This window comes from Chiloscyllium punctatum, chromosome 33 (assembly GCF_047496795.1).
Source record: "Chiloscyllium punctatum isolate Juve2018m chromosome 33, sChiPun1.3, whole genome shotgun sequence".
Classification (NCBI taxonomy): Eukaryota; Metazoa; Chordata; class Chondrichthyes; order Orectolobiformes; family Hemiscylliidae; genus Chiloscyllium; species Chiloscyllium punctatum.
Window position 1 is genome coordinate 18719772 of NC_092771.1, and position 22495 is coordinate 18742266.

At 43.2% G+C, this 22495-nt stretch overlaps 1 protein-coding gene across 8 annotated transcripts in view; it reads right to left on the minus strand.

Annotated features, from left to right (window-relative positions):
* Positions 1-22495, minus strand: part of cd276 (CD276 molecule) — a 350663-nt gene that overhangs the window by 189826 nt on the left and 138342 nt on the right. For all 8 annotated transcript variants that reach the window (XM_072553075.1, XM_072553074.1, XM_072553068.1 and 5 more), the window contains 2 exons: positions 21221-21562; positions 19109-19405 (listed from right to left, as the gene is read on the minus strand). In XM_072553075.1, coding sequence (XP_072409176.1) covers positions 19109-19405; positions 21221-21562 — 639 coding nt within the window. The remainder of the gene's footprint in view (positions 1-19108; positions 19406-21220; positions 21563-22495) is intronic.

Sequence of the window (22495 nt, forward strand, 5' to 3'; positions counted from 1 at the left end):
CTTTGTGTCAGACTACAACATTTCTTGCTTAGCTTCGTCCTGGTCAACACTGCATGGTTATGGTTATGTGTTGTCAGGACAGATGGACCAATATTTCTTATTAGCCAAGAAAAATTACAACTAATCCTTTTATAACTGATGCAAACTCTTGACTTTTCCTTTGCAAGCTTTCAGATTCCACAGGCATTTCAGAGAAATTAAAAATATTCCTTTACTGGACTGCTTCTGGGTCAAAGGTCACCACAAGGTTTGGTCAATGAGATAGGTTTGAAAATGCATCTTAAAAGGAGTGAGATTCGGAAGGGTGGAAAGGTTGAAACATTGTTTAGTTTTTAATTTAGAATCACCCTATGGTCACCATGACAACAGTTGGTGATCAACAAGTAGACAATAACACCAAGCAGTTTGGAGGTTTTAAATTCAAATCAAAACAAGTCAGACTTACTATAATGTTGGGGAAGGACATATCGCCAAGTGTAAGTGCATTTAAGTCGTCATTGGACAGGCATATGGACGTACATGGAATAATGTAGGTGGGATGGACTTCAGATTAGTATGACAGGGCGGCGCAACATCGAGGGCTGAAGGGCCTGTACTGTGCTGTAATGTTCTAATGTTCTATAATACATTTTATTAACTTCAGCCTTTGGTTACTGTTCATTAAAATTTCTATTGGAATTAAAATTGAATCTAGCCTTTTAGCTTTGAGCTAAAATGTTTTATGTTAGGCAGAACACCATATTTATGTTAGATACTTAATGCTTCCCACTCCTGCACTTTTAGTTGCTTCATACCGTGAATGGTAATTTCTCCAGACCAGAGATAAAAATTGATGGAAGATCACAGGAGCTGACTAAGTGGTATATCCATCATGAATTTTGAACTAATTATTTATCAAATGGACAAAAAAACAAACAATGCATGGTTCACCTCACATCATTAGTCAACAATGCAGAATCATGGAAATTAATTCTGAATGCATTGCAGTTCTCTGGATGGTTCCCAAATGTGAGAGCACCACATATCCTAGCAGTGCCAACTGGGAAAATTTGCAAACGCTCTAAGATTGCGTGCAAGGACTGAAAACCAATCCATCTCTTTGGCCACATGTTTTGCCATTGATTGTGACATCTTGACGTGGTCCAATGTGAAATTTTGTCTGATAAAATGCTAGTGAAGCTCCTTGCAATGTCTCACTATGTCAATGTCACTACCTGAATGCAATCGCTCGCACATAATCATGCATGCCTTATCTTGAGAAACAGTCTCGCTTGACTTGTATGTCGGGGTGGGCGGACATCCTGACGCTAGAGAGGGAATAGGGTATAAATCCTACTGGCCTTGGATAGAAAAGGAATGGACGCATTGGCCTGTAGACGCAAGAGAGGAACTCTGCAAGGAAGATGACAGATCATAACACACAATACAGAACAGCAGTCTTACTCAGTTCACGAATTGCAAGTACTTTGTATTCATTCAAGAAATGCTGACATAGGCCAGCACTATTTTATTGACCACGAATGCCTCACACGCACTTTCCTGTCCCTTCCTCATAACCCCGACTCCCGTACTGGTCAACAATCTATCTCAGCCTTAAATATTCACAAGAACTCTGTAGCACAATTCTCTATAGCAAGGCATTCCTCAGACTCTCAATCCTGAGAGAAGAAATTCCTCCATATCGTGTCTTAAGTCGGTGCCCATGTATTCTGAGACTATGGTCTCAGACCCTCCCATGAGGGGGAAACATCCTCTCAGCATTTACCTGTCAAGCCCCTTAAGCATCCAATATGTTTCAATTGATTTTCATTCATTCTTTTAAATTACAATGAGTATAGTCCCAACCTGTTTATCATCGAATCATAGAAGCCCTACAGTGTGGAAGCAGGCCATTCAGCCCATCAAGTCCACACTGACACTCCGAAGAGCATCCCACCCAGGCCTACCCACCCCCACCCTAACCCTGCATTTCTCAGGGCTTTTTGGGCAGCACAGTGGCTCAGTGGTTAGCACTGCTGCCTCACAGTGCCAGAGACCCGGATTCAATTCCAGCCTCGGGCAACTGTCTGCGTAGGTTTTCTCCGGGTGCTCCAGTTTCCTCCCACAATCCAAAGGATGTGCATGTTAGGTGAATTAGCCATGCTAAATTGCCAATAGTGTTCTGGGATGTGTAGGTTGGGGTGCATTAGTCAGGGGTAAATATAGGGTAGCGGAATGGATCTGGGTAGGTTCCTCTTCGGAGGGTCGGTGTGGACTTATTGGGCCAAAGGGCCTGTTTCCACACTAGGAATTCTAATTTTAATTCTAATTCACCTAGCCTGCACACCCCTAGATATTATGGGCATTTTAGCCTGGCCAATCCATCCAACCTGCACATCTTTGGACTGTGGGAGGAAACTGGAGCACCCGGAGGAAACCCACATTTAACCTTGGCTCATTAAGACAATCCGTCCATCCCGGGGAACATCTCTGAGTGAAGCAAAACCAGAAATTGTTGGAAAAACTCAGCAGAACTAGCAGCATCTGTGGCGAGAAAGCAGAGTTACCATTTCAGGTCCAATAACCCTTCTTCAGAAATTATTCAAGTCCAATACCCTTCTTCTTAGGCTCCTTCATTGCTGTGAAATTCTAGAATTCGCTGATTGAGGCGCCAAGGTAAAGCCTGAAGATGGGAAAAGAGGTCACATTCAAATAAAGATTTTATCATTTCCTCCAGTAAATCCTTCATCATCATTACCTTAATTGAATCTTGGGGAAGATAATCAGAACTGCGTTAAGAGAGAGCCCAATGGGAAGATTTTCATGCTGACTAGGAGTAAACGACGATGTGAAAATCCCATTAACGCGCCGTCATTAATGAACGTACAAAAACTAATGTTGCTCAACGTGTTCATTAAAATTTGGTGTCTTCTTCCTTAGAAGATTTCTACCCGTGTCTACAAAGTCAACAGAGTCCAAGCACTATTCCCTTCCTATTCAAGGTCTGGAACATAATAAACCTCAAGACAAGAAGTAGGCCTTTCAGCCCATCAAATTAATTCTGCCAGTCAATGAAATCATGGCTGGTCTGATAACCACTGCATCCGCTGCACCTGCACCTCCAGACACATCATTTACTGCATCCGCTGCAATGCAAAACTTGCGCCCACACCTCCCCCCTTACCTCCCTCCAAGGCCCCAAGGGATCCTTCCATATCTGCCACAAATTCACCTGCACCACCACACACTGCATCCGCTGCACCTGATGTGGCCTCCTCTATATTGGGGAGACAGGCCGCCTACTTGCGGAACGTTTCAGAGAACACCTCTGGGACACCCGGACCAACCACCCCGTGGCTCAACACTTCAACTCCCCCTCCCACTCCACCTTGCAGGTCCTTGGACTCCTCCATTGCCAGACGATAGCAACACGACGGCTGGAGGAAGAGCGCCTCATCTTCCGCCTAGGAACCCTCCAACCACAAGGGATGAACTCATTTCTCCAGTTTCCTCATTTCCCCTCCCCCCCACCTTGTCTCAGTCCCAACCCTCGAACTCAGCACCACCTTCCTAACCTGCAATCTTCTTCCTGACCTCTCCGGCCTATCACCCTCACCTGATCACCCTCACCTTAACCTCCTTCCACCTATCGCATTTCCAACACCCCTCCCCCCAAGTCCCTCCTCCCTACCTTTTATCTTAGCCTGCTTGGCACACTTTCCTCATTCCTGAGGAAGGGCTCATGCCCAAAACGTCGATTCTCTTACTCCCTGGATGCTGCCTGACCTGCTGCACTTTTCCAGCAACACATTTTCAGCTCAGATCTCCAGCAGCTGCAGTCCTCACTTTCTCCTGGTCTGATAACCCTCAACTCCACTTTTCAATCTTTCCCCATACCCTCAATTCCCTTACTGATTACAAATCAGTCTATTTCAACCTTGAATGTCCTTAGTGAGCCAGCTATGTCAGCCCTCCATAGTAAAGGATTCCACAGATTCACTACCCTCTGAGAGACTAAATTCCCACTCATCTCAGTCTTAAAATGTGCAACCCCTCACTCTGAGATTACGTCCTCTCGTCCAAGAGTCTCCCACATTAGGAAACAACCTTGCAGCATCCACCCTATCAAACCATCTAAGAATCAGGTGTTTTAAGAAAGTCTTCTCTCAATCTTCTTAATAAGTAGTAGCTCAACTTCCCTCCTGAGAAAATCCTTCCACGCCTAGTGAAATCTCGTGAAACGTATATGGACTGCCTCTAATGTCAGCATATATTCTATTACATAAGGGGATAAAAGTGGTTCACGGTATTCCAGCTGGGGTCTGAATACACCTTGCATAGCTGCAGCATTTATTTTCCTTATCATCTACTAAATTCCTTATGAAATAACTGTGATGCTGGAAAAGTACAGCAGGTCAGGCAGCATCCGAGGTGCAGGGCACTCAACATTTGGGCATAAGCCCTTCATCAGGAGTGGGGGGTGGGGGGGGTGGAGAAGGGTTGGGCAGGGAAGGCAATAGATAGATGCAGGTGGGGTGTGATGATGGGTTGGTAGGGGAGGTTGGAGCAGATAGGTGGGAAGAAAGATGGACAGGTGGGACAGGTCAAGAAGGCGGTGCTGAGTTGGAGCGTTGGATCTGGGATGAGGTGGGAGGAAGGATTTGGAAACTGTTGAAGTCGGTGTTGATGCCGTTTGGTTGAAGATAAGGCATTCTTCCTCCAGTTGCAGGCGGCTTGGATTTAGCAGTAGAGGAGGCCCAGGACTTGCATGTCCTTGGTGGAAGCAAAGAACCAGGAGGAAGGAATTGAAAGAAAGGATACCTTACTCCCAATTCCACCGCATCTGCTCCCAGGAGGAGCAATCCCACTCCAGGACATCCCAGATGGCTTCTTATTTCAACGACCACAAAATCCCCTCCCACGTGATCCAACAGTGTCCTTCAGTGCATCTCATCCACTTCCTTCACCTCTGCCCTTGAACCCCACCTCTGCCCTTGAACCCCACCCCTCCAACCGCAACAAGGATAGAATTCCCCTGAGCCTCACCTTCCACCCCACTAATTTCCGGAGACAGTGTATTATCCTCTGCCATTTCCGCCACCTACAATCAGACCCCTCCACCACCAGAGACATATTTCCCTCCCCACTCTTATCAGCATTCCCTCCATGATTCCCACATTAGGTCCTCACTCCCCACCAACCCACCCTCCACACCTGACGCCTTCCCTTGCCACTGCAAGATGTGTAAAACTTGTGCCCTGACCTCCCCCCTCACCTCTGTACAAGGCACTAAAGGATTCTTCCACATACAGCAGAGATTTTCCTGCACATCGACCCACCTCATCTACTGTGTCCATTGCTCCCGCTGTGGTCTCCTCTATATTTGGGAGACAGGACGCCAACTCGCGGAACGTGTTAGGTAACATCTCTGGGACACATGCACCAAATTGCCCTGTGGCCGATCACTTTAACTCCCCCCTCCTGCACCACCAAGGATATACAAGTCCTGAGCCTCCTCCACTGCCAAATCCAGGCCACCTGATGACCGAAGGAAGAACACCTCATCTTCCGCCTTAGAACCTTCCAACCACATCGACTTCACTAGTTTCCAAACCTCCCCTCCTCATCACCTCATTCCAGATCCAACTGTCCAACTTGGCATCACCCTCTTGAACTGTCCTCCTGTCCATCTTCCTTCCCACCTATCCGCTGCATCCTTCCAATCAACCTACCACCATCAATCTCCACCTGCATCTACCTATCTCCTTCCCAACTATCTTTGCCCCAGCCCCAACCCCACCCTCCTATATATCTCTCAGCTGCCTTCCTCCACCCCCACACCCAATACCCACTGCCCTCCCCACCATAATTCCTGATGAAGGGCTTATGTCCGAAACGTTAACTCTCCTACTCCTTGTAGCCTGCCTGATCTGCTGTGCTTTTCCAGCACCACATTTTTCAATTCTGCAGTCCACACTTCCTCCTTGTCTATGAAATAATGGTCACAGCCAATTTGCCTTCCTTATTGTCCAGTGAACTTGAATGCTAGCTTTTTGTGATTCATGCACATGATCATGCGATTCCCTCTGCGCTGCAGGTTTCTGCAGCCTCTTTTCATTCACAACATTTAGCTCTATTCTTCTTTCTGCCAAAGTGCAGAATCCCACACTTTCTAACATTGTATACAGCTGTCAAGTTGTTGCCTATTCACTTAATTGTCTGCATCCCTCTGTAGACTCTTTGCATCATCTCCATTTTCCTCATCCAAGTTATTAATATATATTGCAAACAATTATGGGCTCAGCACTGATCCCTGTGGAACTCCAATGGTTACACTTTGCCATTCTGGAAAAGCCCCCTCTAGCCCATCGCGGTCTCTTTTTATTAACCAGTCCTCTTATCCATGCTAAAACACAACCTACCACACCTTCAGCTCTTATGAAGTGGCCTTATGTATGTTATCTGAGCAAACGACTTCTTGAAATCCAAACATATTGTAGTCAACTGGTCCACTTTCATACATCCCACTTGTTACCTCCTCAAAAGAATTCTAATAAATTTCATAGGCTAACTTCTTTAAGCACCCATGCCAACTCTGCTCGATTATGTTATACGGTTATGAACACTCTGTTATTGCATCACCTATATTGGATTCTAACATTTGCCCAATGATAGATATTAAGTAGCCTCTGGTTACTGTTTATTAATCTCCCTGCACTTTTTAATAAGGGTGTTACATGAGCAGTTTTTAATCCTTTGTGACTCTTCCAGAATCTAAGGATTCTTGGAAGAATATAATCAGAACATCCACTAACTCTGAAGCTACTTCACTTAACATCAAAGGATGCAATCTATCTGGTCCACACCCTTTAGCCCCATTAGCTTTCCTTGTACCTCCTCCTAGCAAATGTTCCTCTAATTATTGCTATCCTCCTCTTCAACTTAGTCCCTTCATTATGACATATCATTGAATTACTACTGGTGCTTTCTACCATGAAGACTGATGCAAAGTGTTCATTCCTGTCATTTTGTGACTTCACATTATTACTTCCCAGCCTCATTCTCTGGAGGGTTTGTGTTAATTTTAACCTGACTTTCCAATTTTATATATTTGAATGGAGTCATTTACAAGGATGTTGCCAGGGTTGGAGGGTTTGAGCTATGGGGAGAGGCTGAATAAGCTGGGATTGTTTTCCCTGGAGCGTCGGAGGTTGAAGGGTGACCTTATAGAGATTTAAAAAATTATGAGGGGCATGGATAGGATCAATAGACAAGGTCTTTTCTCTGGGTTGGGGGAGCCCAGAACTAGAGGGCATAGGTTTAGGGTGAGAGGGGAAAGATAGAAAAAGGACCTAAGGGGCAACTTCTTCACATAGAGGGTAGTGCGGGCAACAATCTTTTTTTTTTAAGATTTCTGTCTAGTTTACTCTAATATTAAAGAGGGAGGAACTAAACTTTATTTTTTTAACTTCTTATGTTGGCTTTTATAACTTTCTGGTTTGTTACTAATCTTGACAATGTTGTATGTTTCTCTTCCAATAAGAAATTGTCCTTAAAAGCGATCCAAACATCGAAGGCCAACGATCAATTCCACCCTCCTGGAAACATTTGCCAAATGCGTGGTTGCAGGTGTGGCTCTAGGGTCAAGCTCAATGGCGACACAAGAACCCATAGAACCCATGACCAGTGACACGGAATTTCCTAGATGGATAATCCTACTCATTAGTGAATGATTACCAACGATATTTAAATTCCTTAGTTGACCAAGGTTGGTTTCTTCCCCCTTTCTAAAATCCTTCTTTCTCATTAGAATCTACCAGAAGACATTGGAGCAGAAATGAAGCCATTTAGCCCATCAAGTCTGCTTTGCCATTCAATCATGGCTGAGAAGTTTCTCAACCCCATTCTCCTGCTTTCTCCCTGTAACCCTTGATCCCCTTGATACTCAAGAGCCTGTTTATCGCCATCTTAAATATACTCAATGACCTGGCCTCCACAGCCTTCGGTGGTAAAGAATTCCATAGATTCACCACTCTCTGGCTGAAGACGTTTCTTTTTATCTCCATTCAAAAAAGGTCTTCCCTTTACTCTAAGGCTATGGCCTTCAGGTCCGAGTCTCTCCTACCAACGGAAACATCTTTCCAACATCCACTCTGTCCAGGCCATTCAGCATTCTATATGTTTCAGTTAGATACCCTCTCATCCCTCTAAACTCCATTGAGTATAAACCCAGAGTTCTCAAATGTTCCTCATACGTTAAGCTTTTTGTTCCTAGGACCATTCTCATGAACCTCTGCTAAGCACGCTTCAGAGCCAGTACATCCTTCCTGAGATATGGGGCCCAAAACTGCACACAATATTCCAAATGTAGTCTGACCAGAGCCTCATAGTGCCCCAGAAGTACATCCCTGTTTTTAGATTCAAGTCCTCTCAAAATAAATGCCATCATTGTATTTTCTTTCTAACTAATAACTTAACATACAAGTTTATCTTGAGAGAATCATGGACTAGAACTCCCAAGTCTCTTTGCACTTCAGACTTCTGGATTTTCTCCTCTTTTAAAAAATAGTCCATGTCTCTATTCTTCCGATCAAAGTGCATCACCTCACAATTTCCCACATTGTACTCCATCTGCCACTTCTTTGCCCACTCTCCCAACCTGTTCAAATTGTTCTGCAGCCTCCCACCTCCTCAAAGCGACCTGTCCCTCAATCTATCTTTGTAGCGTCTGCAAACTTAGCCACAATGCCCTCAGTTCCTTCATCCAGATCGTTAATGTATCATAATTTTGTTCTAAGTTATAAACTGTTTTCTTAACCATCTGCTATTGTTCCTCACTGTCGTTTCTGCTAAACTTTGTTCCTGTACTTATTTAAGTATGGCACAGTTGTATCTAATCTATGTTTCTCACTCTCAAACTTAATACTGAATTATACCAATCTACGGGCTCCTGTCCTAGCCAGGGATACTTTACTCTAAGAACATTATTAAACCAACCTTATTGCTTGACAATACTGGATTTAGAATAGCATGTTTCCTGGTTGCATCCATGACACATTGGAATACTTTCCTGGAACAAAAACTTTCTATGAATCCTTCCAAGTACTTCTGCTAATTTGATATTCCTAATCTATATGAAGATTAAAGTCACCTATGATTAATGCTTGGCCATTTTTACATGCCCAATTTGTTTCTTGATTTATTCTCTGTCATATAAAACAGCTGTTGGGGAGTTTGTAGACTGCGCTCACCAGTATATTGTCCCCTTGTTATACACCCATATGGATTCTACAGCACCTGATAGGAGATAATTGCCAAGTCAAATTATCCACTCATACTTCTCTATGGCAGTAACAAATTCATCTAACTATTTATTATTAATATCAAATACTGCTATTCATGGTAATCATTAATATCGCAATCTCTCATTTATAGTTACATGCGGTCAAGACTAATCTATTCTGGTGCTTATAGGAGTCTTCCAGAGAGAGTTTTAATCAAGTTTTCTGTTTTAACTCCACTCACACAGTGCTACTTATGTATATTGATGTGCAGCTCTGAGACATCATCACAAGGTTGTTCCAGGATCTTGAAAACCTTACATAATCAAATGGAGATGTTCAGAGAAAGAATTTCAGAGTACAGGGCCTAGGAAGTTGAAGACACTGCTAGCAATGTGGAGTGATTCAGTTCGAGGAACTTCAAGAGGGCAGATTTCACAGCAATCAGAACAGTTAAAGGTATTAACATTAACTGTATTTACAGGACACCGTTATTGTCCCCATTTTCCAGGGTAAGTCAAAATTGCACTGAGTCCCCAGAGCACAGGCACTATTCAAGCAAACTTTCGTAGTTTGTGGAACAAATCACCTTCACATATTTGAAACAAAAACCGAAATTGCTGGAAAATCTCAGCAGGTCTGCTGCAACAAAGTTCCAAAGAAGGCTCACTGGACCTGAAACATTAACTCTGATTTCTCTCCACATTCATTGCCAAACCTGCTGAGAATATCCCGCAATTTCATTGGTTTCTGATTTCCAGCACCCACAGTTCTTTTTTTTTGTCTCTATTCACATATGTCCGTTGACAGCTTACAGAATCATACATATCGTCACTCTTGTTTTAACATATTATTTAAAAGACTAAGGGCAATGTTACTCAGGCATTTCTTCATTTGCACCCACACAAGCTGATATGCATCGCATTCATCTTGGACTGAAACAGAGTACAAACAAAAGCCTTGAACAGTTCACACAGGTGAGTGGAATGCACTGCCAGCAGTGGTAATAGGGTCAGATACATTAGGGACATTTAAGCAACTCTTGGCTAGGCACATGGATGATAGTAAAATGTAGGGTATGTAGGTTCATTTGATCTTGGAGTAGGATTAAAAAGCCTGTACAACATTGAGGGCTGAAGGGCCTGTACTGTGCTATTCTATATTTACATTGTTGAAATCACTGTCCTGTTTGAAAGTGAAGTATTAAAGCACTGAAGGTACACAAAAATGAGTTTATGCTTGAAGATCTGGATCAGCTGTGATGAGCAATCCATTCCAATAAAAAAAAGAATCACATCACATATTCTGACTGAATCTAGTTTTTTCACATGTTTTTTTTAGAAATTTGTCCAAATGAGTTTCCAATGGACAAACACAATAACTGGAAACAAGAGAAAATCAGCTGTCCTCCATAATGCCCCCTCTATCTCATTCTCCTCATGTTTGTACATTTAGTGCTTAAGATAAGGCACCAAGTTCTTACAATTGCCTTTTAGATTAGATTAATCTAAAAGAAACAGGCCCTTCGGCCCAACAAGTCCACACCGACCCAACGAAGCGCAACCCACCCAGACCCCTACACCTAACACTACGGGCAATTTAGCATAGCCAATTCACCTGACCTGCACATGTTTGGACTGTGGGAGGAAACTGGAGCACCCGGAGGAAACCCATACAGACACGAGGAGAATGTGCAAACTCCACACAGTCAGTCGCCCGAGGTGGGAATTGAACCCGGGTCCCTAGCGCTGTGAGGCAGCAGTGCTAACCACTGTGCCACCTTGCCGTCCACACTTTCTCGTTACAAAGACTGATATCCAATTCAACATGTTGACTCTAGGTTAAGGCACCAGAGGGGAAAGTCAGCAACTGGTGCTCCAGTTTCCTCCCACAGTCCAAAGATGTGCAGGTCAGGTGAATTGGCTATGCTAAATTGCCCGTAGTGTTAGGGGTCTGGGTGGGTTGCGCTTCGTTGGGTCAGTGTGGACTTGTTGGGCTGAAGGGCCTGTTTCCACACTGTAGGTAATCTAATCTAAAAGGCAATTGTAAGAATTTGGTGCCTTATCTTAAGCACTAAATGTACTGGGAAAATAGGAGAAACCATAAGGTTACTTTCCCGGAAATATGCGTGAAAATTAAAAAGGCCTTTCTTATACTTTTCCCCCCTTCCTTACTTCCTGCAAAATCATTCTCATTCACTCTTTTTTAAATTCCCCCTCAACTCCCAGGCAGCTCATTTCAGTTTTAAATCAGCCCAAAGACTGTATTCATTGTCAAAAAAATAGATGATGTAGTCTTTTATTTGCCAGACCACCATAGCAGAAAGTGAAAAAGGAAAGCCAGGTGAATTCAGCAATGCCACATTCTGAACCTTGTTCATACCACCGTACTTCTTTCAATGTTAATATCTCACAACATATACTCATACAGGACAGCCTCAAAGGACGCGCTAAAAAGCTGTCAAGTCACTGTTAACTCAAAAGAAAGAATTCGCATTTATATGTGACCTCAGTGCGTGGCAGCCCTTTACAGGTAATCGTTCTTGACACACAGTCACTGCTGTAATGTCGGAAGATGGGGCTGCCGCTCTTCAAGGTCCCGCAAACAACAACGTGATCATGGCCAGGTCCTGCAGTCATTTTGTGAGGAACAGAGACAGGCACCACCCAGGGAAAACATCCTCATTTCACTTCGAAGTGGAACAATATGGTGTGTTGCATACACACCTCAGCTGGAATGTCTGTCCCTGGAAAGCAAAGCTCTCTGACGGTGCAGCATGCCCGTCACGGTGAGTTGCAGCACCAGCCGAGATGTTGCACCCGAGTCACTGGAACCCAAGACTTTTGAGCCAGAAATGAGGGTGTTATCAACTTGAGCTATGGCTGGCATTATATTCTCATGGGGAACATGACAGGCTTTCTTTCCCGGGTCTCTCAATAGAACTTCTGGATCAAGATAACAAGCATGACGTTGGATTAAAAAAAAGTGTGAGGGAACATAGGAGAGAGTGGGAAAGAATGGGCACAACTCTCATGCAATAACAACTTACAGACTTTTTCAAGTTTGCTTTGCCAATTGAAGACCTCAGCAATCTCATTGCATCTAAAGTAGCCAAATTAAATCTCAAAGTTAAGCAAATTCATTCTCCTTCTCCCTTTTTTTTTGCCAAAATGTCTGGCTAAGGGCACAGAGTATTGAAGTGGATCCTGTTAAAAAAAAATTGGTGATGAAGGGCTTATGTCCGAAACGTCAATTCCCCTGCTCCGCCTGCTGCCTGACCTTCCGTGCATTTCCAGCACCACACTCTGAACTCTGATCTCCAGCATCTGCAGACCTCACTTTCTCCCTGTAAACATTAGGCCAAGGATCAGAAATAACTCCGCAGAGACAGAAGTCCTGTCACACGATCACCCCTTATTTACACAAGGACAGTCCCTGACTATGGTACTGCCTCATCTACAGGCAGGCACCCGAGTGGCAGTATCTCTAACACCCAACCTTTTTAAAAGATGCTGGAAATCAGAACAAAATGGAAATTGCTGGAAAAGCTCAGCAGGTCCGCATCTGTGGAGAGACATCAGAGATAACATTTCGGATCAACTGACCCTTCCTCAGAACACCTGAGGAAGGGTCACTTGACCCGAAACTTTAACACAATCTTTTTACGTCAGCTAGGGCTCCCTGATTGGGGCTGCTAATCTGGTCCAATCAGGGAACTCATATTGTACGATGTCCAGTTGGCGGACCTCATTGTAACCACTACAGGATCATTTTTCTCTCATCAAATACAGTCAAATTTCAGCTTCTAATTGGTTTGACATGATACACCAGATTGCAGCCTTCATTCAAATCTAATCTTTCCAACGATAAATAACAATGGCAATAAACAAGAGCAGTCTGTAAGTTCTCATCTCATTATTTCACAAATGTAGGAGTTATGAACAGCCTGTGTGTTAAACTTCACGGTGGCTTGTTTGACAATTTCCTTCACCACCTCCTCACACGCTTATGCTCGGCTGTGTAATCAGAAGCTTTGGCACAATAAAACATGCCAGAGAAACAGGACGATTGTGTCTTCATAATATGGAGGCATTGAAAAACCTCACTGACTCACCATAAATGCCACGAACTGCTGCAGTACTGCTGGAGCTACACGAACTCTGTGTGCATTTTGCAGCAAGTGGATTGCCCCCTCAATGCCCTAAAAGCTCTCCACAAACTATAAAACATATGGTGAGAGAACAGTGGAATGCTGCCCATTTCTCCAGATCAGACATTTCTGAAGCTGACAGAGAGAGACGTCAGAATTGCCTCATTGGTATCAGAATCAAAAGAAACCTCAGAGAGGGTGCAGAATGTTCTCAAAAAGGGAGTGGGACCAGCAAGTGATCTTTGTACACATTGGAAATAATGACACAGGAAGAGAAAACAAAGAGGATATAGGAAGTTAGGCAGGACTTTAAAATGGAGGTCCTCAAGGGTAGTAATCTGGATTATTATAACCCAGTGTGGGTAAGAATAGGAGGATAGAGCAGATGAATATGTGGCTGAGGAGCTGATGCAGGGGAGAAGGATTCACATTTCTGGATCATTGGAATCTCTTCTGGGTTAGAAGTGACCTGTATAAGGAGGACAGATTGCACCTGAATTGGAAGGGGGCTTAATATGCTGGCAGGGAGATTTGCTAGAGCTGTTTGGGAGGATTTAAACTAGTAAGATTGGGGGGGTGGGGGGGAGGGGGAAGGGACCCAGGAAGACAGTGAGGAAAGAGATCAGTCCGAGACTGGTACAGTTGGGAAAAGGAGCAAGTCAAATAGTCAGGGCAGGCAGGAACAAAACAGAGAACGAGGCAGGACTGATAAATGAAATTCCATTTATTTCAATGCAAGAGGCCCAGCAGGAAAGGCAGATGAACTCATGGCATGACTAAAAAACAGGGGACTGGCAGCTTAATATTCCAGGATACAAATGCTACAGGAAGGAGAGAAAGGGGACAAGAGAGGAGGGGAAGTGGCATTTTTGATTAGCAATAACATTACAGCTGTACTTAGGGAAGATGTTCTGAGATTATGAGAGTTGAAAAATGTGGTGCTGGAAAAACACAGCAGGTCAGGCAGCATCTGAGGAGCAGGAGAATCGACGTTTCAGGCATAAGCCCTTCAGGTAAAAAAAAAAAAAATCGGTGATTAAGGGCTTATGCCCGAAATGTCAATTCTCCTGCTCCTCGGATGCTGCCTGGCCTGCTGTGTTTTTCCAGCACCACATTTTTCAACTCTGGTACTCCAGCATCTGCAATCCTCACTTTCTCCTGTTCTGAGAATATGTCCAGGAAACTTCATTGGGTGGAACTGAGAAATAAGAAAGGGATGATCACCTTATTGGGACTGTACTATAGACCTCTCAGTAGTCAGCTGGAAATGGAGAAACAAATTTGTTAAGAGATCTCAGTTATCTGTAAGAATAATACGGTGGTTATGGTAGAAGATTTTAACTTTCGAAACATTGACTGGGGCTACCATAGTGTTAAGGGCTTGTCCGTAAGGGTGGAAGAGACAAGAACTCATTTCTCAAGCTTTCCTAGAGTAGGTGCTCAGAACTGGATCACCTGCAAGTTTTTATATTGGTTTAGCATATTGGACATGAGCAAATTTGAATTTTTGGAACTGGTATGGGGATGTGTATCACTTTCCCAGTACACCTGGTTGAATTTAATCCTGCCAGATCTGTAATTTCTCAATATGCAAAGCTAGCTCACAATTCATCGCATTCATGTTGAGAGATCTGCTCATATTAAAAAAAAGGGAACAATTTCTGTTCAATCTGTCACTGCAGGAGAAAGATCCCTTTGGTCACTGCAAGTTAATGGTATCATGAAGATAGCATACAAGAAAAATAAAAGACTTCTTCATGTTGACCACTGCTAATCAAAAGCAGGTCAGGCAGAGGAAATCTTCCCACTGTGTTTACAATACCACTAACACATGGTAACGAGCAAAGAACTCCTACAGTTCTGTAAAAATAGACTTTTGAACATTTGCACAACAGCAAGACGCCCGTCTTCAGGGAGAACCTCAGTCAGTCAGCATGTGATGGTACATTACAATGATAACTAACTCCCACACAGCTATGATTTCAATCTCTGTTGAAGTGCATACAGTTCTGGCTGACAACCTTGCTGGAAAGATGTAGGACAATGGTATCTCTAATTGCATGTATCAATGATCAGGCTGGAAATCTTCCCCTTCATCTCTAAGGTGACTGCCAACATGCGATAATGAGTTGAGCAGCTATAACCTTCTCTGGTCACCCTCAAGGCAGTCACTTTGAAATATTAGGCTGCAACCTTAAAAATCCAAGGCACAGCAAAATGACAGTCTGGGTCACAGAAATGGATATGTTGCAGTTCAAAACAGTTGATCTGACAGCAGAACTGAAAAAAGAACTTGCACACCAATGAACTTTATTGCAAAATAAAAAGTCAGCAGTAGTTCAATACTGTGCAGCTCATTAACAAAAGTTTTATTTCAGTTGCTGCCTGACTTGCTGAGCATTCACAGCATTTTCTGCTTTTAGAATCAAACTCCCAACAGTTCAGAATAAGGACATGTAGCCCATCGAGTCTGCACTGACCCTCCAAAGACCATCCCACCTATCCCATCCCCGTAACTCTACATTTACCCTGGCTCATCTACCTAGCCTACACATCCCTGCTACGGACAATTTAGAATAGCCAATCCACCCTAACCTGCACATCTTTGGACTGTGGGAGGAAACCAGAGCTCCCGCAGGAAACCCACACAGACACAGGGAGGATGTGCAAACTCCACACAGACAGTCACCCAAGGCTGGAGTCGAACTTGGGTTCCTGGCACTGTGACGCAGCAGTGCTAACGACTAAAGCACCGTGCCACACCACGCCTCCCTTGTTTGTTTTAGTTACATTTTCATTTTTGCATCCTAAACTCCATCACTTGTATCTCAACAACAATTCTGAACGGTGAAGGAATAGCATCTTTGCAACTGAATCTTACAACTGTAATAGTGTGCAAGTGGCCAGTGACGTGGGGGAATGCCACCAGTTCCCGCAGCTTAGCTCTAAAATCGTCCACATTGGAAGCCAATCAACAATGGTAGCAGGAAAGGTTATATGCTCACTTTTAAAGCAAGATCTTCCATGACTGAAAGATAAATGGTATGAAAACACTGAAGACTGTTAAGTCACCTTCGAGTTCTACAGCTTCTTCTTAGTGCCAGGTGGTTTTCCGCAGGACTAAGCTTGGATTGGACTAAGCTTGAGCACTCTTTAACATTTCACTCTTGGATTCCAACAATGCTGGTGTGACCTCCATGTCTTAAATCCTATCCTCACTGTCCTCAGCTTTACACCGATTGACAGGTGGAACTCGGAAGTGGTGGGGGGGGGGGGGGGGGGGAGGAGTGGAATCATTCATTATTTCATTCTGCCATGTAAGGGATCCAGAGAAAAACAGTGTGTTCACCCCCATGCTGAAGTGCTCGTTAGATGCTTGCCTTCTTTAAATTCCATTATGTACGTGTGGAGACTGTGCTATAATGGGAATGAAAGTGAACCAGTAGTCCAGACAGAGGCTGTGGAGACTAGAGTTTGAATCAGTCTGAAATCCACTCATTCATAAAGTAAGTTGATAAATCAAAAATCTGTAAGCAACAGCTAGTCTCAGTAATGGTGACCAAGACAATATTGACTGTTGCAAAAACACATCTGATTCATTCATGTTCTTTCGAGAAGGAAATCTGCCAACCTCATGTCACCTGGCCTACATGTGACTCTAGATGCACAGCAAGGCAGTTAGGGAAAGGGCAACCTCTGCTGATCTTGCCAGTGATATCATGAAATAAAACACATAACTCCATTTCTTTGGCTGTTGAACCCCATGGCTATTCACAACAACAGAAACGGAATTCTACCTTCAACTAAAAGGTGATTTCCAGGACAGGTTCGGTAAGTCTTCATTCAAATTCAAGTTTAGCACAGGGCACACGCAAATATATCACTGTCACCTTCGCTTATTTAACATTTGCTAAGTCAATGACATTTCATGTTAGAGAGGTCATACACTTAACCAATAATAGGCACACATATAGCCTTGTCCTCCTAACTTAAGGACAAGATGAATGATGGACGAATGAACCTGAAGGTTAAATCTGTCAATCCTTCAAGTTAACATTAATCTGACAAGGCCAGTACAAATACACTGCAAAGCAATCCTGCTATTTAATTGTGTTTTAAAGAAGGCTTTGCATTCCTTCTATAGTTTTAATCTAACACACTGTGAAATTACTTTGATTGGACAAAGTTAAATGCTATTTTCAGAATCCAATTAATTAAATAGAATCACAGTTCTCAGCAAACATTGAGCTGTTTATACAATTCCTTTTGTTGCAGATTTCTGGTTAAAAGCTTCCAATTGTTAAATTAAGGTAGATTTAACTGTATTAAGTTGCAAAACCTCTTCAGTTCATTGGCCGTCGACTCAAGCAAATGAGAACGGCCTGTGAAATGAGAGGTTTATTCTGAATTGGAAAGCTAGCCACCTCTACCATTTAATACAAACTGATGCAGCACTAGAGATCATTGAGCTCACTGTGCCTATGTTGGCTGTCCAGCTATCTAATTAGTCCCACTCCCTTGTCATTACACCATAAACTTTCCCATGTTTCCTTTCCAAATGTTCCATGTTAGAAGTTGCATTAAATCTGCATCCACTCTCCCACCCTGCTTCCAGGCAGTGAATTTCCAGAGCGTATCAACTCAGTCCATAAAAAATTGATCTAAAAACTTGCGCGTTCTCATTACCAACTCGTCCAGTTCTGGTCGCCCAGTTATTGGAAGGATATTATTAAGCTGGAGAGGGTTTAGAAGAGATTTACCAGGATGTTGTCAGGTACGGAAGGTTTGAATTATAAAGAAAGGTTGGCTAGGCTGGGGCTTATAAAATAATGAGAGGTATAGTTAGAGTTAATGGTAGTTGCCTTTTTCCCTAGGATGGGGGATTTCAAGACTAGGGGCACACTTTTAAGGGGGGGAGGTGACCAATTTAAAAAAGATATGACATGCAAATGTTTTACTCAGAGGGTGGCTCAAGTTGGAATGAACTTCCTGAGGAAGTGATGAATGTGGGCACAATTACAACATTTAAAATACATTTGGAGGAGTACATAATTGGAAAGATTTGGAGGGTTATGGGTCAGGAATAGGCAGGTGGGATTGGATTATGTTTGGACTGGTTTGACATGGACTGGTTTGACCAAATGGTCTGTTTCTTTGCTGTATGACTCTATGACTTGTCTGCCAGTGGAAACAGTTCACTTACCTGATCTACAATAAATACACCCAGCTCCTTTACGGAAAATCTACCATGTTAGACTTCACAAAAGTCTAAAAAAAAAGTTGTAACCAGCTATAAATGAAAACATTTGAAGAGATAACATTTACTAATCACTCTCATCCAGATACTGCAAGGCTTCTGCCACACTGCCATCATTTTCCACACTTATAATGGGTTTAAATGGTTACAAAATTGGAAACAGCGCATTTTCCCGCACTCTCCCTTCTAAAAAGAAAAAAAAAAATTGCCCATCAAAATTTCTAAACATGTTTTGCCGATATCCTATTGTGATGTTGAGTGATTTTCAGCTGGTTCACTGCAGAGCAGAATGGATGAACAGATGTTTCAAACACTTCAGAACTCCTTTGAGGCAGCTCACAGTAATTGGAATGGATGCTGTGAAAGTTGTGCTGTTACAATGTCCTATTATATTTTGCAGACCTCAGATCGCCAAGTTGGCGACAGCAACGTGCAACTGACCTGTAATGGTTGCCAAGGCTTGGGTCTCCTCGTTCAGCAGCTCGTTCCTCACCAGGCAACTGTACGTGCTGTTGGGCTCCAGTATCACCCGGATCACACTGCGGACGTCAAATAGGCCGTCCTCATTGGCTACCTGCGAAGTGGTGACATTCTCGGTGATGTTGCTCCCTTTCCCATCATGCCATTGCACCGTAGCTTGGGGGTAACCGCCAGAAGAGTGACAAGCAATGGCTACCTCATCACCAGGCTTGAGATTCTTGTTGGGTTCCAAGTGCAGACTGGGTTTGGAGTAAGAAGCTGAAACAACAGAAGGATAAGTAAGGCAAATACTCTCAACCAGTCCGACACGTTTCATTCCAAAAGTACTTCACGACTTCTCTGCAGCCATTTGGTTATTAGGATTTCCCCAGGTCCTGACCAGTCCAATCAACACCATCTAATGTTCATTTCATTCCTTATCTCAATTTTACTAACTGCGTATCTATGGTATTGACTGCCACAGAAGGCTGTGGAGCCCAGGTCATTGAGTGTATTTAAGACTGAGATAGATAGGTTCTTGATTGTCAAGGGGATCAGGGGTTATGAGGAGAAGGCAGAAAAATGGGGATGACAAACTGGTCAGTCATGACTGAATGGCGGAGAAGACTTGATGGGCTCAATGGCCGAACTCTGACATTTCACTTATCGAGCCAAAAGCGAGAATTCCAAAAGACAAATAGCTTCAGAGATACAGGAGCTGGATTATGCCATTTGGACCTTCAAGGCTGCTTAGCCTGGTTGAGACCTGGTTGTGGTCTCAATTCCACTTTCCTGTCAGCCAGCCTTTACATTTCTCATGTGGTTTTATGCCCACTTTCAGGCGTTTGGCTCAAGAAAGTCAGGGTCCATGAGTCAGAGAATGTTTTCAGGCCTAGTATTTATAACACTCTTTATTATAGTTCAAGACTAAATACAACAAAATTTGGTAATCAGACATATATCAAACTGTACTCTTTCTGTTACCTTCTTGGAAGACATTTCTATAAATTCTATCATGTCATATTAGTTGGTCTACTTCACGTTTCTTTTTTTCTATCTTATTTTATCACTCTCTAATTCTGCCTGTGACAAGCAATGCCCAGTGAGGAGCAGCTCCCCTGGTTCGTGAAATAGTGATGCATTGATTTTAATTTTTCAAAACCTCCTTGATTCAGGGATGACACCGTTACATTGGAAGATGTAGCTTCTTTGCTCAGAAAAATTGAGAGAAACAGAAAGCAAGAAATTACAAGTCAGGTTACTTAATGACTGTCATAGAGAAAATGTTCAAAGCTATTATCGAAGGCATTATAGCAGGACACTTGGAGACGTTCATGATAATCAGGCAGAGTCAACATGATTTCATGAAAGAGGAATCATGTTTACAGAATCTATTGGAAAGGTATTACATAATGTGGATAAAGAGAAACTGGGAGATGCACTATACTTAGATGTTCAGAAGGCATTTGATAAGGTGCTATCTCAAAGGATATTGAAGAAATGAAAGCTCATGGTGTGACTGGGTAGCATGTTGCCATGGAGAGAAAGTTAACCGGCTAACAAGAAGCAGTGAAGAGGCATTAATGGGTCTTTTACAGGTTTCACAATATGTCACAGGGGAAGTGTCATGAACATTAGAGCTGGGCCCTCAACTAGTCACAAATTTATACAAATGACTTAGATGACGAGTTAGAAGGTACTGTTGCTGACTTTGCTGATGACAAAAATATGCAGGAAAGCAAGAGCAAAGAGGACAGAAGGAGGATGAAAAAAGCTAAGTGAGTGAATAAAGCACTAGAAAATGAAGCATAATGTGGAAAAATGTGGATGTTCATTTTGGTGTGTAGAATGCAAAAATCATCATTTTGGGAGATTGCAGAGCTCTGAGATACAGGAGGGACCTGGGTGTCCTTGTGCATGAATCACAAAGTGTTAGTACGCAGGTACAAGAAGTAATTAGGAAAGATGTTATCATTTGTCATGAGGGAATTAACTGCACAAAGTAGGGAGGATATGCTTCAATGGTGGTAATATCACACTGGGAGCCGATGTAGGTCAACCCATTGCTGTGGGCACAAAGTCACATTCTCGTACCCGCCAATCGGAGCATGATGGAAGCACTCTGGTGGCTTTTAATTCTCACAAAGCAGGTGAAGCTGCCCTCATCCTCAATCCGGACATGCCTCAACAGCAAAGATGCATTGCCCTTTTCCAGCTCCTCGGTGAACAGCGCTGTCCTGTTCACAAAGTTGTCTGCCTGTTGGTCCGGCTGGTGCGGGTACTTCTGCACCATCTTCCGAGTCTCCGTGAGCTGCCAAATGACACTGAGGTCGCCCAGGGAGAAAGTGGCATTGGTGGTGAAGGAACAGTTCAGGGTGATGTCTTTTCCAAAGATGGCAACCACGGGGACTTCGGGTACTTGGATCTTGAAGACTCCTGGGATGGTAAAAAAAATATCAGAGTGAGAATTCTGTCAGACTCTGCATGCACGCTCATATTTAAGGATTAGTAGGAGAAGGGAAAGGAAGGAAATATTGAGAGTCCCTGTTAGATTTGTTGTGTTTTATTCACTTGCGGGATGGGGGCACCATTGGCTAGACCAGCATTGGCCCATCCCAGAGGGCAGTTAAAAATCAACCACATTGCTATGGGTCCGGATTTACATGAAGGCCAGACGAGGTAAGGATGGCAGCTTCCCTCCCAAAAGGGCACCAGATGGGCTTTTCTCAACAATTGATTCATGGTCATCATCAGACTCGTAATTCCAGATTTTTTTTTAAACATTGAATTCAAATTCCACCATTTACCGTGGCAGGATTCAAACCGAGAACATTACCTGGGTATATGGGTTAACCAGTGATAATACCACTAGGTCACCACCTCCCCCTCTAGCCATTAGAATAGGCAGACAAAATCACAACCAAGCAGGTTGATCCCAAATAAAAACAAAGAACTACAGATGCTGGAAATCAGAAACAAAAGAATAGAAATGGCTGGAGAAACTCAGCGTGCCTGGCAGCATCTGTGCAGAGAGAAAGCAGAGTGAAATGGTTCATTATCGTTAATGGTAGGATGGGAGAAGGCTCATCTGGGGCAGAAACAGCTCATGAGTGGCCATCATCTATGCTGTCAATTCTTTTAATGACCACTATTATGTTGTTTACACATTAGCCTTAATTACAACTGCTTCTGTGGTTTACTCACTGTGTCTCCCAGCTGGCAATTCCAAAAAGAAGATATGAATAATTAAACAAATAGCTCATTATTAATTTAGTCAGTCAATCAGCTATCCATACTGAGTGAAAGTGGGTGAATGGTTTTTATTTCCCACACAATTCAATCAAATCATTTCTTTTTATCCACCCATTA